This window comes from Myotis nattereri (assembly GCF_964212035.1).
Source record: "Myotis nattereri genome assembly, chromosome: 1".
NCBI lineage: Eukaryota > Metazoa > Chordata > Mammalia > Chiroptera > Vespertilionidae > Myotis > Myotis nattereri.
In genome coordinates, this window is record NC_138075.1 from 66,853,429 (window position 1) to 66,871,906 (window position 18,478).

At 54.0% G+C, this 18,478-nt stretch overlaps 1 protein-coding gene across 1 annotated transcript; it reads right to left on the reverse strand.

The window, feature by feature from the left end:
• Nucleotides 1-898: 898 nt before the first annotated feature.
• Nucleotides 899-18,478, reverse strand: TYRO3 (TYRO3 protein tyrosine kinase; the record flags this gene model as incomplete). The annotated part of the gene is made up of 19 exons (XM_081112870.1): nucleotides 899-2,830; nucleotides 5,381-5,517; nucleotides 5,713-5,872; nucleotides 6,040-6,149; nucleotides 6,750-6,871; nucleotides 7,235-7,327; nucleotides 7,782-7,862; nucleotides 8,203-8,298; nucleotides 8,579-8,679; nucleotides 8,760-8,889; nucleotides 9,231-9,375; nucleotides 9,877-10,022; nucleotides 10,648-10,825; nucleotides 12,772-12,887; nucleotides 13,787-13,873; nucleotides 15,327-15,497; nucleotides 16,217-16,317; nucleotides 16,524-16,707; nucleotides 18,382-18,478. The coding sequence occupies 19 exons, from the start codon at nucleotides 18,476-18,478 to the stop codon at nucleotides 2,440-2,442; spliced, it is 2,646 nt and encodes an 881-aa protein (XP_080968996.1). The 3' UTR covers nucleotides 899-2,439.

The window sequence follows — 18,478 nt, forward strand, 5'->3', positions numbered from 1 at the left end:
CTCTATGTATTAAGTGGGATCATATATGTGAAGTGCCAGGCACAGTGCCCGGCATGTAATAGACCATTAGTGGACACTTATTTGAGTACAGGTCTTCTCAATCAATAAACTCCCAAACACTACTTCACAGGTAATCATTACCTGCAGTTCAGGAAAATCACAGAAAACTTTCTGAAAGCCACTTCAGGAAACTCAATTCAGGTGTCGTGATCGACGTGAGAACCAGAATCTGGAGTATCGGCAACAGGTTTTTCAGAAGCAACTCTCATTCCATTGCCTTTAGCCAGCAGTAATGCCTGTGTCCGCCCACTTCCCCACAGCTCTCAGTACGGAGCTGCGCCTGTTTCTCACGCCTCCTGCTGCACTTTCCCAGGAGATGGCTCTAAAGCTTCTAAACTAAAATTTTCAGGTGGAAATACTTGCAAGCAAACTCCATGCTCTTATTTCTAATCCTCAAGAGGCTCAACATTCTCTTTGTCCACTTCTTCCCAGATTCCCTTGGCTCCAGGCAACAGTGTAAAGGTGATGTAAAGGTGCCCTAACCTGTTTGGCTCAGTGGATAGAGCGTCAGCCTGCAGAGTGAAGGGTCCCAAGTTCGATTCTGGTCAAGGGCATGTTGCTTGTTTGCAGGCACATCCCCAGTAGGAGGTGTGCAGGAGGCAGCTGATCGATGTGTCTCTCCCATCGATGTTTCTAACTCTCTATCCCTCTCCCTTCCTCTCTGTAAAAAAAAAAAAAAAAAAAAAAAGGTGATGTGAAGGTGAGAACAAAGTCTCCACCCCAAGGATAGAAGGCGAAGTCTGATAGAGGGGTAGGAGACAGCCAGTGCAGTCTTTTTATCCTTGTTCCAAGGTGAAGAACTTCTTCAAGGCATTTGCATTTTCTTTTTTCTAGGCCTGGCCCCAGGACCAGCAGCACTGTAGCACTTTTTTTTTTTGAGAGAGAAACATTGATTTGTTGTTCCACTTATTTATGCCTTCATTGGTTGATTCTTGTGTGTGCCCTGACCAGGGATCGAACCTATAACCTTGGCGTAGCAGGATGACGCTCTAACCAACTGAGCTACCCAGCCAGGCAAAATGTTTGCATGTTCAAAAGGTGGTTATTTCCAGGTAGTGGGATATAGGTATTTAGCATTTTTTAAATGATTTTCTGCATTTTCCCAATTGTCTACAATGACTATTATCTTTCATATACAATTTTTTGGGGTCTTCTCTAATTTCAAAAGCAGTTTGTGCTCAATGCAAAAAACTTGGGAAGCCTCCTTAATCACATCATGTGAAGATAACAGCTGTTAACATTTTGGCATATGTCTTTCCAGACTTTTTCCTATGTAGAGATGCTTCATTTTTGTGATCTGGGGGAAAAAGTAAACATTTAAGAGACAAAGCCTTGGGTCTTTAGTCTTCAATTTTATTTCTGTTTTTAAAGAGCATCTAACAGTGTGGAAATGTTCCTAACAGCAGGGGCCACCCATGCACTCCCCCAGCCGGGACTGGGGTCCAGGCTCCAGTAACTCCCCCTCACCCACATCAGCTATTAGGTGTTTTCTCTCTATCTCTGGAGACCTGGGACAGAAGAGGGTCTCCAATGAGAGGAAACATTTACTTAGGGGTGCTGTGAGGATTGGGCTCAGACACAGCTGCCTTTGTTAGCCTTAGGATATCTGGGGATTTGGTAGCATGCTCAGACACACCATAAGAGGGCGTGGAGAGGGGCTCCTGGCCTCCTCTCTGGCCTCACTCATTCCTGGGCAAGCCCTACAGCACCCCTTCTTGCTAGGCTCCGGGCATTGCTTTTAGAAATTAGGCAAATTGTAGCCTATGGTTATCCAGCATGCCTTGCTACAACCTGGTCAGCTGCACTTTACTTCTGGCCTAAGCAGGGTTGGTAAGCAGGAAGGTGACAGTGATTCAGACCTGAGAGTGTCCCACTGCCTCCTACCATAGGGCTTAGGTCCTGACTGTACCAACCCCGCACTCTCACCTAGAGGGGAACAATACAATGGTATCTCCTTGTGAGGAGGGGCAAACCTGGGCCTCCAGGCCAGAAACACCTCAATGCATGCACTTAAGCAGGAGGGGCAGCTTAGTCAGGAGAGTAGGGGCCCACAGGGCAGATATACTCTCCTCCAACTCTGTTCCATACCCATGGTAACCATGGAAACATAACCACCCCCTCCTGCCAGCTGCCTGGGTTTAGACAACCAGGCCTGGCCCACCTCCACCCAGCCAAGGCCTGAACTGAGGAGACCAGACTGGCCACAAAGTGGCTGCAGGAAGAACTGGGATTGGGCGATTTGGTCAGTCCAGACTTCCAGCACAGCTTGGGAAGACTACCACAGGAGCCTCCACGCCTTGCTGCCTGGGCTGGGGTCAGATGGGGCTAGGTTAGCCAGCAGAGTCAGCCGCGTGGCCCCGGATGCCCTCTGCCTGGGGGCTAACAGCTACTGTGGGGCAGTAGCCCTTGCTGCAGCAGCAGTAGCCTCTGGGACTCGTTGAGGGGGCTTTCTGGCTGCTGTTCCTCCTGCCTGGGCTGCTCAGCTAGCCCTCCAGGGCTGAGGATGTACCGATAGTCACTGGGGGTGCCCCCCACTGCCCCCATGCCACTGCCATTCTCAGCCCCGCTACCGGCCTGGTCCCCACCAGGCAGCTCCAGGCTCCCTTCCTCAGCAGGCTGCTCGGCTCCCTCAAGGTTGACGTACAAGGGGTCGCGGCTGGTGGATAGCACAGACAGCTGGCCCAGAGTGTTTTCCAGCTCCATTCGCAGGCAGGTGAAGCTTGGGCGCTGCTTGGGGTCGGCACTCCAGCACTGATACATGAGCTCATACCTGGGGCAGACAGAAGGGTGAGGGGAGACGGTGAGGAGCAGAAGAAAGGGGAAGGTTGGTCCTTCCCGCAAAAGCAGAGGCCCCTTAATCATACGAAACCAGGATCTTAAAACATTTTATTTAATATCTTCATACAGCCCTAGCTGGTTTGGCTCAGTGTTGGCCTACAGACTGAAGGGTCCCAGGTTCGATTCCGGTCAGGGGCATGTAACTTGGTTGCAGGCTCCTCCCCGACCTGGGCCCTGGTCGGGGCTCATGCAAGAGACAGCCAATCCGTGTGTTTCTCTCACAATGATATTTCTGTCTTTCCCACTCCCACTAAAAATCAGTGGGAAAAATCCTCGGGTGAGGATTAAAAACAAACAAACAAACAAAAACACCTTCAGGTACAGGGCTCACCGTGTGTCAGTAACTCATCTAAGTTTATATTTATTATTTCTCACGGCAACCCTATGAACTAAGTGATCCTACTTTATCAACGTGGAAACTGGGGCACAGAGAGGTTAAGAACCTTGACTAAGGTCACACAGGTAGAAAGTGATGAAGCTGCAGTTGGAAGCCAGGTGGGTTGGCCCCAGTCCCTCCTATTCAGTCTTGGGAGGAAGTACTAGGAGTGTTTTTGTCTTGTAGAACACAGCCAGGAATGTAGACTGGGCAGCCGCCTTTTGTCCTAAATCCTCACCCATCCAGGCAGTCTTAAATCTCTTTGTTCATGGATACCTTTGAGAATCTGAGAAAAGCTTCCAGCCCTCTTTCCCTGGCAGAAACACTTTTGACCAGTGGTTCTCAACCTTCCTAATGCTGCGGCCCTTTAATACAGTTCCTCATGTTGTGGTGACCCCCAATTTCATTGTTACAAGTTGAACATAATTAAAGCATCGTGATTCATCACAAAAACGATATGTAATTATATATGTGTTTTCCGATGGTCTTAGGCGACCCCTGTGAAAGGGTCGTTCGACCCCCAAAGGGGTCGTGACCCACAGGTTGAGAACCGCTGCTTTTGACACACAATTTCAGAGACCTTACAGATTCCCCGAGATCTTACCCTGTTCCTAGGGCATGCCTCAGGCTGAGGAGAAAAAAACAAAACAAAAAACAACTAATGGGAAGGGGCTGAGACCAGATTAGTCAGAGACAACAAATGCCTGACTCTCTGGCTGCTTCCACAATAAAAGTTCCAAACACCAGCCTTCCTGATGGGGCCCCCAATGATGGGGGGAATCATGCCAGACACCGAGTAGGCCGTGGGAATGGTCCAGGGCCATGGGTCCGTGGCCAGCCTGGGACACATTGTCAGAGCCGTGCTAGGAGCCAACTGGCACCTGTCCACCAGGCTGCTGGTGGGAGGCCAGCATCCGCCCACCCTCTATTGACAACATGAGCTCCAGTCCCGGAGACGAAGCCAGGGACTGGTCCCCACTGCCCAGCAGACTCTCTGCAGCTCCAGAGGCCTAGGCCGGCTGCAGCCAAAGGGCGACCCGACCTTCCTGCCCCGCCATGCCCTGAGCTCTGCTGAATGAATAGGGGGGTAGGGCCTGGTTCCTGACTCAGATTTCTCTATTACACACAGTCCAGGCTCAGGGCACTGAGAACCCACTGCCCTAGAGAAAGAGGACCTCACCATTCAGGCTGAGCCTTCCTCTACCTGCTCACATTCTTGGACCGCTAGAGGTCCAACCCCACAGCAAGAAATAGAGGTAATCCTCCCCTACTCCTAAGAGGAAAAGACTATTTTTAACCCCATTTTGTAGATGAGGGAGGGGGATTGGAGAGGTTCAGTAATATGTCACACAGCTATTAACTGGATGAGTTGAGGTTTGAACCTAGACCTCTGTCATTTTAGAATGTGTGCTTCTTAACCATGACGCTGTGGCTTGTCTGTTCTAGAGTTATTCCCTCACCCCATGTAAGCCAGGGTCTTCCTGGGTCCCTAGAGGACCTTTCACTAGTACCAGTGGGAGGGAGTCCCTTCACTCCCTCAAGAGGCCAAGACAAGAAAGGAACCCAACCTTCCTCCCAGCAGGGAATGTGGTAGATTAAGGAGTTTTTCCTTGTCCCTGTGCAGCCCTCTCTTGGGGGAGGGAGCGCTCGCTCAGCCAGGAGCTCTCCTTGGACTGGCTGGGGCTGAGCAGGAGGGGTTTGGGGAAAGGCGACAGGGAAACCTGCACTGACTGCTGCTCAGTCCCGTAACTTCTGCCTTCAGGGCTCCTGGTTCTTCCTGGAAACCGGAGAAAGCAGAGTAACAGAAAAAGGCTGGAGCCAGAAAAGTGAGATGGGAAAGGAGGAGAGAAGGAAAACAGGGGGTGGTAGATAAAAAAGCAGTTTAAAGGAGGAGGAGGAGGGGGAGGGGGAGGGGAGGGAAGGGGGGAGGGAGAGGAGGAGAAGGAGAAGGAGAAGGAGAAGGAGAAGGAGAAGGAGAAGGAGAAGGAGAAAGAAAAGGCCTAATTGAGGTTCTGAGCTGCCACTGGCCCAGCAGCTGTGATGGTAGCCATCAGCTGAAACCCCAAGTTCCCGTTTCTTCCGGAATCCCCTCCCTGGGGCACTCACACATCCTCCATACAGTCTGGAGGCTGTTTCAGGCGGTTCCCGCCGATGAGGTAGTTGTAAATCTCAGCGTTCTCGATGCCAGCATATGGCGTCTGTCCACGAGTCATGATCTCCCACATGGTCACCCCAAAGGCCCACTGCGACAGAGTGAAGATGGGAGGAAAGGTGTCACTAGGCTTCCTGAGCCAGGCAGAGCCCTGAGGCCAGCACACCTCGGGGCTCAGGATCCTCATACAAGCCAACCAAGGCCCAGAGTGCTGACCTGGCGGGACCCTTGGGATCCTAAAGGCCCACCCACACACTAGTCCATACCACTGTGCCACCATACCCACCACGTCACTGTGCACCGTATACAGGTTGTCGGCCAGGCTCTCCAGGGCCAGCCACTTGACAGGCAATTTGGAGGCACAGCCCTGACGATAATAGTCCCCGCTATAGATCTTCCGGGAGAGTCCAAAGTCGGCCACACACACGGTCATGTCTTCTGCCAGCCTATGAGGAGGATTGAAAGGTGGAGTCCTGCTAGCGGCCTTACTAAAGCCAGGGCATCTTTGTTCCCAAGCTGTCTCCTTGCATAGCAGATACTGCCCCAGGCAAGAGCTGACCATTAGCCAGCACTAGCCACACCCTCCCACTCCCAAGCCCAGGAATTTACATACATGCAATTCCGAGCAGCCAGGTCTCGGTGAATAAAGTTCCGGGAGCTCAGGTACTCCATGCCACAGGCAATGTCCACCATGAACCGAATCAGGGTCTGCAGGGGCAGGTTCTGGTGGGCAGACAGAGCAAGCTCAGGTTGGATCCAGCCAGCCAGCCAGGGCAGGATAAATGGGGTTCCGTGGCCAGAAAGCCTAGACTATCCTTGGAATCACTTAAAGCAGAGGTTCTCAACCTGTGGGTCTCAACCCCATTGGCAGTCGAACGACCCTTTCACAGGGGTCGCCTAAGACCATCCTGCATATCAGATATTTACATTACGATTCATAACAGTAGCATCATTACAGTTATGAAGTAGCAACGAAAATAATTTTATGGTTGGGTCACAACATGAGGAACTGTATTTAAAGGGCCAGAAGGTTGAGAACCACTGACTTAAAGGAAGGGGATAGAGGGGCTTCCCAAAGCAAGGAAGCTTTGGCAAACCTTCCAGAGCGCCCAGGAGTCAAGACTCCCCCGATCTGGGGCTTCACAGGTCTCTTCTCCTAGAAAAGTCCTTGCCCAGCCTAAAATTCCCAGCAAGCATAAAAAGAGTCAAACTCACAGCCCACCTTCTCCCAACCAGTTCAACTGGCCCTCCCCACCCAGACACCTCTTTCCCAGGGTCTTTGTCCCTTTCTAACTCCTGGCCACTTCCACCCCAGGCACTCACAAAGGGATTCTCCCCAATCCGGGAGGCAAGCAGGAAGGCGTGCAGGTCCCCGTGCTTCATGAAGGGCAGGATGACCATGGGGATGGGGAGACGGCCTTTGGCCCTGCTCCGGAGGCTGACCCCTGGGAAGAAAGGAGAGTCGGGTGCGGGGCCCATAATCGTCAAAGGATGGCTCAGGTGTCTGCATGAGCCCCTACCTGCTGGGTTCTATCTCTAGCCCTGACTCTGCTACCTCTTTCCCCACAAGTTCCATACTGGCCTGGTGACCACCCAGGATGAGCTGTGGCTGCCCCAGATCTCTGGAGCATCTTCTGTCTTCCTCCTTCATGTGCAGACCTTTGGTGTAGGACCAGGAGTCTGACCAAATTTCAGCCAGGACCTCCTGGCTATTTTGCCATCGGCTCACTAACCAGGTGAGTCTGAACTTCTCTCCCACAGGCCGCCCTCCCGCCTAATTGTGTATCTGCCTCCCCTGAGAAGCTCACCAACAAGCTTGGCCACATGTGGGTGGTCAAACTCCTTCATGCAAGCCGCTTCCCTGAGGAACTCTTCAATGTCGCTCGAGGCAATGATGTCAGCTGGAAGAAAAGGATGGGAGGGAGGGATTGAGGAAGATATGCCCCCAGTTCTGGCCCAAGACTCCTAGGCCTTGTCCGTCAGATGTCCTGGGCGTCCCAGGGGGCCTATGAAACTGTCTGGCCATGAGCAGGAGAAACCCTGCTACAGGAGTGGTGCTATCTAACGGTTTCTCCACTTGCTAATGCCTTTCATTTGGACAGCCCAGCAGCCCAGCCAACCACAGCACTCATCACTCTGCGTGCGCCCAGAGTACAGTCACTGCTGACAGCAGAGAGCAAAGGCTGAGGCATGAACGTGTGTGGGTTCATGTCTGTGAATTATTCACGTGGCGTCCCAGTTAGTGCTAACTCCTCTTGGAAAGTCTAAGGGCCCAGCAGAGCCTGCTTGGGGATCAGTCACCCCTTCAGCCTCCCACGTGACGCCTTCACTCCCCGTGTACTATTCTCCACTCACCTTTCAGCATCTTTACAGCCACTTTCACGAAGGAGCCATCCTCCTGCTTCAACTGGGCCTCCCGCACTGAACCAAACTCTCCTACAAGCCAACCCAAGTGACGGTGAGTCCCCTCACCCTCCTGTCCTCCATCCCCATCCCTCCCAGGTGACCCTCTACAGGGATACAAACCCTGAGACTCTGGGGCCATTGGCGGAGGCTCCCTCTCCCACAGCCACGGCAAAGTATGCCCGGAGTGATCTCATCAGCACTCCTCGTCCCCCGCTACCACTCCCTCAGGAATCCCACACTCAGGAGTTCATAAGCATATCCTGTTTACAGGAGCCAACCCCAATTCACACCCTCAAAGTGACAGGAGCAACCAAGCACACCCACACACGGTAACCTCCACTCATGCCAACCCCTGCACAGCCCCAAATACCTTTGCCCAACATCCGGCCCAGGGTGAACTGCTGCTCCGGGATGAGCACATCCTCCAGTTTGTCCTTCAGTTCATCACTGATGCCCAAGCTGTCCACTGTTGGGGAGGGGGTGGTGAGAAAGGAGAGGGGCCTCTCTGGCTCCTGATCCCAAACCCAGCATGCCTCCGCCACCCACCTCCACCCACAGAGCAGACAAGAGCTCTCCCACAGCTAGGACAGTCTCCACAAGGGTAAGGTCTGCATGTCTTTTCCATACTGTGTCCGTGGCACTCATCAAGGTTCAGACGTATTGGTCAAATTAATGGATTAGTAAGAGGAATACAGATAGGGGCACAAGATAGCCCATTCTTCCCTCGAATGATTTCCACCACTCACATGTGGCCTCAATGCGTTCAGGCCTTTCCCGATTGAAGGACCGGGCTGCCCGGAAGTGAACAGCTGGCTCCCCTCCGGCCATGACACTGTCAAAGGCTTGCCTAAAGGGAAACCCGGGACTTGGGGTCAGCTCCAAGGTCCGCAGTCATCACCTTCCTCTCCCTGTGTCCCTACCTCTTACCCAAAACGTGTCTCCTTCCGCCTCTTTCGAAGCAGAATGAGAGCCAGGGCAGCAGCCGTCACCAGGGCTGTCAGCACACCCAGGACCACAGGCACCCAGGATGTACGGCTGTGTGGAGGGCCTTGCTGGCCTGTGGGAGACAGAGGCATGAGGTAGGCTGACACCAAGGAGCCCCTTTAAAACTTTCTGATGATGGCCATCTGGCTTGGTCAAGAGATTCCCTTAAGTCAAGTAAGGACCTGAGTAGAAAAAGGCTCCAAAGGAAGACCTGAGAGTTCCTACCCTGTGAGTGACAGTCCCTGGCTATCGGGACACAAAGCACAACCAGACAATGAGATCTAGTTTAAATATCAACCCTAGCTTCAACTGCTTGACTCTGAGTCTTTGGGGCTATTGGAAGGTAAGGTGCTGCCCGCCTCCTAGGGTGCCCTTGAAAGCCCTCATCCTGTCCCCTCTCTCTGTAGGCCTCACCTGCATGGTCATGAGAAGAGACCACCAGTGGCTGACTCCAGGGCCCACAGCCAACTGCATTGGAGACGCACACACGCACAATCAGGTCCTTCTGAGGATCCCAGACTGTCAAGTTGGCCCAGGTCCTTTCCACTATCAGTTCACCCTGCAGCCAAGAAAAGCCCCCATCCCACCTGAGTCAGAGGAAAAGGCCTCCAACTGGGGCCGGTGGGCAGAAAGAGATCTAGGTGGGAACATGCAAGCCCAGGGCCACGGCAGCGCTATCACATTCCTGCTCCTTCAGGCGGCAGGGGCCTCTCCAGAACACAAACAAGGCTCAGTCCCTGGAATGCAGAGGTGGGGGAGGGGAGGGAACTGGGCTGTGGATAAAAAGGCCTTATCTGTGCCCTCCCCCTAGTTTGTGAAGAAATGTGCTTCCTGCTTTACACACAAAGTAGCCAATGGATGCAACCCTAACAGGAAACATAATCCAGTAAGAAGTGCAGCCTGCAGGGGAAGATGGGAGGAGCAGGCTTCCTGGGGTAGGGGTGGCCCAGCCCACGAAGACTCCCAGGCCTACCACGGACAGCCATTCTGAAGCCAAAGGCCTTAGAGCCTAGCAGCGACTCTGTACACCTGGAGAGTGGAGGCTTCCGGCTTCTCTTACCTGAGTTTCGTTGTCTTGAACCCAGGACAGTGTATAGGGTCCCAGAGGGCTTTCCAAAGGGCCCTCAGAGATCACTTCTTCCCACTCCAGGATGAGACCTGAGTCTGTGCGGGTGGCACGGAGGTTCTGGGGAGCGCTGGCTGGGGCTGTAACCAAAAAGAGAAGGTTGCTAAGAGTCCTGCCCTTCCCCACCATCACCATCCCATGCAGGCCGATGGAGCCAACTCCCACGAACTAAACAGTTAAGAGATCAACAGGTGCGGGGAGAGCTTGTCTCCCCGTTCTGACTGCTTCACCCATGTTCTGGGAGGAGGGTTTAGCAAGGCAGCACCCCTGGTAGGCAGAGTGTTCCTCTTAACTGCCTTGGTGACGGCCTCAGCCAGAGTCTTCACTACCTTGGAATTGCTAAAGAGCTCCAAACAAGTTCCCGCCATGGGGTCTTTGCATTCATTGTGCCCTCTTCCTGCAGTGATATTTCCCCCAGCATGGCTCCTTCCTTATCAATTCCTAAACCATCCTGGGGCACTCTCTGTATCTGATCTGATCTACTTTGCTCATCTGTTCCACCCACTAGAACTAGAGCTGCATGGGGTGGGGGGTAAGATTTATCTCGTTCCTAAGTTTGCTGCTGGCACTCAGAGTTTGTCAATTGATGCATAAAGCCCGCTCTCAGGTAGCTCCTCTCCCAGGCAACTCCATCCAGAACTGGAGCTGACAAGGTCCTTCCCCCGCTCCAGCCCTGACCAGCCACTCTGCTCGGAAGTCCCTTACCTAGACCCTTTGTCCGAAAGGGCACCCAGTCAGCATATGGGGAAGGCCCCAAGGCATTGGCACAGCGCACCCTGAGGCTGTAGTTGGTAGCAGGTGCCAGGTCACGGAGAAGGCAGGTAAAAGGTGGCACAGGAACCACGACAGCCAGGACCTCCCAGCCTCCTGGGGCCTGTGTCACCTATAGAAAAGCAGAAAACTAATAATGTAGAGGGAGACAAAAGATGGGATAGGTATGAGTATGTGGTGGGGAGACTTGAGCTAATGCCTCCTCTAAGTCTATCAGCAAACACGTGTGTAACCCACCCCTTCCCACCAGCCCCCCTCTAATAGCACACCAGGTTCCACACTGCCCGCCATGTCTTTGCAAATGCTTTTCCCTTTGTTTAGAATGACCTGCTCTGCCTAGCAAAGTCCAACTCATCCTTTAAGACAGTGGTTCTCAACCCTCTGGCCCTTTAAATACAGTTCCTCATGTTGTGACCCAACCATAAAGTTATTTTCGTTGCTACTGCATAACTGTAATGTTGCTACTGTTATGAATCGTAATGTAAGTATCTGATATGCAGGATGGTCTTAGGCGACCCCTGTGAAAGGGTCGTTCGACCGCCAAAGGGGTCGCGACCCACAGGTTGAGAACCGCTGCTTTAAGACAACACAGATACTGCTTTCTCTGTGAAGGCCTTTCTCAACTGCTCCAGAAAATTCATGCCCCTTTGCGTTCGGTGCACAACTTGGTTAGAGTAGTTACCACCTATTGGCACTGTTTGAATGCCAGCCAGCTCAAAATCAGAGCTTCTCCAGGGCAGAGAGCTGGGAGCCTAGGGACACCATGAACCAGGCCTTCACCTCCCATTTTGGGAGCCTACGGCAGCAGTACAAATGGAGATCCATATGGCTAAATATTTAAATGTTATAAATCAGCTAACAAATTATTAAATAAAATATTTCTTAGTATATTGACAAACAAAGCTTCAAATCAATCTGGAAAGTCAGGTTTGCATTTATAATCCTCCAAATCTTTGGACTCCCAAGCCAGAATGTGGTGGCACAAGGTGAGGGGTGATATGTGCACGGGTGTGGAAATACTGCCTGCACACCCATCCCCCCACAAATGACTGCCTGTTGGACATGGAGGTGCACATACCATACCCTCCCAAGGATGCAGCAAGGAAGAGGCCCACACAGGTCCGGGAGCAGACTTGCCATAAGACAAGAAATCTTGAGTGTCTAGAGTACAGTATGATATGGGGAGAGGCGGGGGTGCTTTCCTCATGATCTGGATAGGCACGTCCCACTTGCCCAGGAGGAAGGGGTGCAGCTCAAGGAGGGCCAGAGTGGGGTCCTCTAAATGGTGGAGCCCAGAGCAAGGGCCTCTCCTGGGGGAACTGCCTCAAATAGTTTCAAAGGTGCTCATTGCCTTTAAAAAAATAATACTTTTATTTATTTTGTTAATCCTCACCTGAGGATATTTTTCCATTGATTTTTAGGGATAGTAGGAGAGAGAAAGACAGAGAGAAGCATCGATATGAGAGAAACACATTGATTGGTTGCCTCCAGCACGAGCCCCAACCAGGATCTGGGCCGGGGAGAAGCACCGCAATCGAACCCAGGACCCTTTGGTCCGCAGGCTGACGCTCTATCCACGGAACCAAACTGGCTAGGGCTTGTTACCTTTTGAGTAAACATCTGAAAATAAACCTGCATCACCTCTTGTTTTCAATATCACCTTACCCAAGTTTTTCACTCTCTGGGGCTTAGCACCCCTCCCCGTCCCCTTGTTCTCTTTGGCATGATTTAGGGGGTGAGGCATGAGAGAGCAGGTATCAGATAAATCAAAGGTTTGGGTTTTCGTCAACATGAAAAACCCTTCCAGACATCCCAAATCTACTCTAGGGATTTGCTTTCCAGCCTGAAGAATGCATGAATTTCAGCCAACCTGCAGTCACCTGGTGGCCAGAGCACCCTATAACAGGTGAGGGAACCACGCTTGAATAGAGCTGGAGGCCAGGCCCCATGGGCAAGTCTAGCGAATCGAATGTGATACCACTGTCCACAGAGTGCCACCAAGGCAGCCAGAATGAACGTGGCACGGCCAGGAGAGCCCGTCCCACCCTCTCAGTTTACCTGGACTGTACAGGATTGAAGCACAGCTCTGCCATCAGCACCTGGCGTCCAGGCCACACTAGCGTTGCTGCTGGAGAGCTTTGTCACCGTGATGTTGAAGGGGGCTGCGGGCAGTGCTGTGGATGGGAACTCAGAGTCAGTGCCCTGGAGCTCGGTGCCCGGGAAGGGCATGAGAGAAGGGGACAAAGGTATGGGAATCAAGCCTCAGTCCCTCCCTAGGGCCTGCCCCTCCCAGGACCACAGTAATAGACAAGCCAAGCAACCAGTAGGAGACAGATGCTCATACCGGGAGAGTGCCTAGGCCAGGGGTGGGCAAACTTTTTGACTTGAGGGCCACAGTGGGTTCTTAAACTGGACCGGAGGGCCAGAACAAAAGCATGGATGGAGTGTTTGTGTGAACTAATATAAATTCAAAGTAAACATCATTACATAAAAGGGTATGGTCTTTTATTTCAATAGTTTTATTCATTTCAAACGGGCCGGATCCGGCCCGCGGGCCGTAGTTTGCCCACGGCTGGCCTAGGCTGTGGAGAGAGGCCACCTCTCCCTGAATTAGGGGCTCTGTCTGGTCAAGGAAAAGGATAAGGTAGTGGGAGTGGGGGGTAGGGGTGGGGGTGGGGGTGGGGGAGGGAGGCCTTGGGAGAGCAAGTCCCTGCAGCCACAGCCCATTCCCTCCCTCTGTGCGAACCAGCCCTTTGGGTCTCCTCTATCATCCTGCCAGGCTGTTTTCCCCTCCCCCGTGCCCGCCACATGGGGCTGGCAGAAACAAGGTTGGGCATGAGCCTTGACCATCTCCTGCTGGCTCCCTCTCTCCCTCCTCCCAAGCGCTCTGCTTCAAGATGGGAAATCTGCTGTGACGTCAGGTTTCTATTCTCATCTCAGCCTCAGCAGGGTCTCCGGTGCTCCCACTAGGAATGGAGCTCTGCCAATTAACCCCTCATCCTCAGGTCCCAGCAGGACTGAGATTCTGCCCTCCCCCTGCCTCACCTCCCCCTCTCCTCCCCCGTCCTCCTACCTTGCAGACGAACCGTGGCTGGGCGGGAGGAGGCCAGGCCTTTCCGGTTGTGAGCTTCACAGGAGAACACAGTGCTCTGGGTCACCCCTGGGGCCAGAAAGCCTCAGTCAGCTCCCTCCCACCCGCCAAGCAGCAACTCCCATACTACAAGTCCCTCCAGCTAAAGGAAAGGGCTAGAGAGTGGGGTACGGCAGGAGGAACAGGGGCTTTGGAGTTTAATGAGCCCCGGTATAAATCCAAAGGCTGGGCTCTGTCTTCTCATCTCCCTAATGGGAGGACGATGAGAACCAAATGACGTAAAGTGCATAGCACACAGTAAGCACTTGAGAAATGCTATACCACCCCTCCCACCTCCAGCCCAGCTCCCGAAGACAGCACAGAACTGCCTCCCTTTTCTGGTCACTCCTTTATTGCACATTCCAGAGCCCCTCTGCTTGCTCTGCCTGCCATTGCTGCATTTGCAGATTCTTTGCCTTGCAATAGTTCTCAGCTCCTTATGCAGGTGTCTTGTCTCTAATTCCTCGGGGGCTGGAGAGGTGGTTTCTATTTCTCTTGTTTTCCCTCCATCCCCTGTGGTGCCTAGCAGTGTGGTATGTGGAGTGGGAGTTCAGGGAGTGCTTATTATCAGGCTGGCTGCCTGAGGGTCCCAACCACGCACATCTAGAGAGAACTGAAACCCAACCTCCCTTCCAATCTGCTCCAACCCAGCATCTCCTAAACAGGACCTGCCCTTGTTTCCAGCAGGTCCTGCAGTCCACCTTGTCTCAAGATTCTTATTGCTAAGGGACTCAGCAGATCAGAGCCTGCCCCAGCAGAGGAGAGAGCGTAGGTGAGGCAGGGCCATTTCTGCCAGTACATGACACCAAGCTCAGACAACAATCTCTTTTGGCCAGTTCAAGCCTCCACCAGAAACATTTTCACAGATAAGTGGGCCTCACAGGCATGTGAGGTATGTGCCCAAGGATCTTGGGGTCCAGGTGGACGTGCAGGTGTGGCTGCCGTAGGTTAACTGTGTGGAGATATGCACAGATACCGTTGTTTAGGAAAACAATACAAGGGCCATTAGGAGAGGAGGCCCTGTATTTTTGTGCGGGCCTCCCCTCCCCATTTTCCTTCCCCCTGCCATTCCCTGCTCTGCAGCCTGAGACTAGTCTTCTAGGCACGTCTGCCAGACACTCCTCCTAGCTTACTGCGTGGGCTGGTTCCTGGCTCCTTTTCTGGTGAGGAGTGAGGGGTGGAGGAAGAATGGGTGCCCCTGTTCCCTCCCAATTCGTCTCCCAGGGCCAGCTGTACACAGCCTGCACTATCGTGAGCCAGGGAGAGAGGCTCCAGCATCCTCCTTCAGCACACACAGCAGGGTCCCCACTAATGTGCCCCCCCGCTGGCCCAGCACACCTGATTAATGGGCTTAGCAACGGTCAGCTCACATACCCAGCACCGGGGTTTGCTCTGGACACTCACAACAGCAAACAGTGACTGAAGCAGATCTGAACTCCGCTGGCCCCACCACCCCGCTCAGAAGCCTCCTGAGGCTGCTCACCTGTTACGTTTAAAACAGAAGGAGAGGGAAAAGGTCCCCCGACCTTTGTGCCTCCTCTCCACCAGATAATGGTAACAGGTTCAGGGGGACCCACGGCCTCACAAGACAGTTGGAAAGAGGCATTGGGTGGCACTGCCAGATCTTTCGGCTCCACGGTGAAAAATGGCACACCTGGGGAGAAAAGGAGCATGGGACTGAGCCCTGCCACCTCTCAGCTTCCAACTGCCCGAACCACAAGTTTGCTCTTGGAAGCCCTGGCTGCAGAAGGTCCCACAGGCCCTTATGATTGGGTCTAGTGCACAGCAGGAACTAGCTTGACAGGAGAGCTCTTCTTTGACCCCCTTAGGGTGCTGTTTACGCTGTCCCCTTGGGCATGGCAGATTCTCCCTTCCCAGACCTTCTCTGACAGTCCCTCTCTGAGCAAGAAAGGGGGCAGAGGGTGGGGAGCTGGGAGAAGGGCAAAAAGGGAGAAGTGGGCGGGAGCTTGAGCAGAGTTCTGCTGGCAGGACCCAGATCCAGTTCAGAGCCCTTTGTTACTTTCTTAGTCACTTTGTTTTCCTGGGCTGAAAAGCTCTCAGCTCCCACAGCTGCGGATCCTTCCTCCCCTCCCCCCTGCGCTCCCCCTTCTGGCCTGGCCACTTGGCAGAATAGGGTCCAGCCCCAGATGGGTGCTTGAGGCTGTTGTTCAGGCAACTGAAACTGACTTGCATCCCATAAGTTGTGAGCCCTAGTTGCCCCTTTGGTTCTCAAATACCCAGATTGCAGTGGGTATGATCTTGCGATGTATGTAGGGGGTGGGCCTGGAGCCTGGTACAATCAGGCATCTTTCTCCCACTGAGCTTTCTTCTCCAGAGTTGTGGTCACCAGCAGACAGCCACGTGGCCCCTCACCTTCTACCGTGAGCCACACTGGGGGGGAGATCTCGGTTTTGCCCCCATCTTCCACCTCGCACCAGTACCGGCCTGCATCAGAACGCTCCACTGACTTCAGGCTGTGGAAACAGGACACCAGGCTCACCTCCCAAGGTCAAGGGGGGCAGCTCTGCTGGGCAGACTCAATGGGCTCAGCCTGCCCTTACTTCTGGAAGTTTCCACAGGTGGCCAAATAAAGAAACCACAGACCTCTGGGCATCAGTATTGCCCCCAGCTCCCAGTGTCCCCAGCCTGGCATCCCACACCTTCCCCCACAGTCCTGCACCTGAGGAAGCCGATCCAGTGCTGCTCGCTGACTGAGACGTACATCTGATTCAAGCCCTGGACCATAGCCCCGTCCTTCATCCACAGTATGTCAGGATCCTCCATCCCCTCCACACTGCAGTTGAGACTCACCGGCTGCCCCTGAGACACTGTCAGCTTCACCGGGGCTCCCATGAGCTTCAGGCCTGTGAGGTGGGAAGGAGAAGGTGTCAGCCCACTTGAGAGGTCCCCTGTCTCTGGAAATATCCCCCATCCTCTTCTAGAACCTAGCTTGTGTCAGAGGGCATATTCTCAGCCAATGGCTAAGGCAGCAGAGGCAGGACAGCGTGGAAGGGACTTAGACCTGGGCTGTGGGAAGGGACATGACAGACTCTCCATTTCTGCCACTGCCAAGCTCCCCCCATCGCTAAGGAAATAATCTCTTCCCCATACCTCCCCAAAACCAAAAAGAAGTCAAGCCAGGCAGAACCAGTGGGGTGTTCCCACATACCTGGAGCAGGTACTGCCTTGTGATTGACTGCTGTACCCAGACAGTACAACAGGCAACCAGTTCTCCACCCAAGATGCCAGAGCCCAGACATGCACTGCAGCTGGCATCCCCGCCCTGTACCCCACCCAGGCAAATGAAAGGAGGCTGAAGACGGGAAGGAGGGGGTGCTCCCCTGAAGTGGAGAACATATGGCTGCAAAACCACGTCAGATCAAACACATGGCAGCCTTCCTGGCAGCCGCCTGCTCTATTAATACCTGAATGTGTGCAGGGGCAAGTGCTAGGAAGGTAGGAGGTAGAAGGGAGTGGGGGGGGAGGCCTGAATGGGGAGCCCAAGACCCCTGAAATACTCTCAAACCAACAGAAGCCACCCTCTGAACACTACCCTCTGCGTGCGTGTGCACACACACAGACACACACACCTCCTGGTGTTTTTAAGCAGAGAAAGGCAGGTGAACTAGCTACATAGCTGAAATCCAGTCCTGCCTCTTCCTGCCCTTTACTGTGTGACTCTAGAAAAATCCTAAACTCTCTGAGACGCACACCTTTCAAACACTTGTCACTCTTTCTCTTCCCTTCCCTGAGAGGCTGCTATGGCAAGGAGTGCGGTTTCAAGAGAAGGTGCCAGCTGGGTGCCTGCCACTCTGGCCTGTGTTTCTTCCTTAAACCTTAATCTGTCCCGACCGGTCACAGGACAAGAAGGGCCAGCCTCATACACCCGCACACGCGCAGCAGTCCCAGGGGTGTGTAGTGTAAACTTGAGGATCCGGAGTGTTGCAAGGAGCTCTCCGGTGGCTGTCAACTGCCTCCGTGGCTATTTGGGAACACAAGGCTAACCCCCAAAAGACTAGCAACCTGGTCCCAGCTGTCACCCCCAACACTCCAGGCTCCGGGAGCTCAGTGGGCACAGGCACTAGAGTATGCCCTGACGTGTTCTGCCACCCGGCACCCTCACAGCCACTGTACACAAGCGGTCCCTCCTGGGTGCTCAGCCCCAGCCCCCGTAGTTCCAGAGAGAGACCCTGGGGTGCGGGGTGGGCAGAATGGGGTCCCCAGAACCGGGAGGGGAGAGCAAACAACTGGGAACATGGAGGTGGGAGAATCCGGTTGCAAACGCCCCCGCTAACCGCACAGCCCCACTCCTTTCCTTTCCACCCCGCCAGAGGAGCCCCGGACGAGAGAAAGTTGGGGGTGGGAGCCCCGAGATCCAACAGCGAACACGCCGCTCCGCCCCGCCCGCCAGACCCCCAGCCTCGGCCTTCCAGCTGGGTCCCCCCACCCAAATCCCTGGCCCGCCCAGGCCCGGGCTCCGACCCTGGCCGCGCCCCCCGCAGCCCCGGCTCCCCGCCGCCTCCCGGGCCGGCCCCTACCTTCGGCCACCGGCTCGGGGAGCAGCAGAGCGGCCAGACCCGCCAGCAGCGGCAGCGGCGGGAGCCCCGACCGCCCCATGCTCCGCCTCAGCGCCAT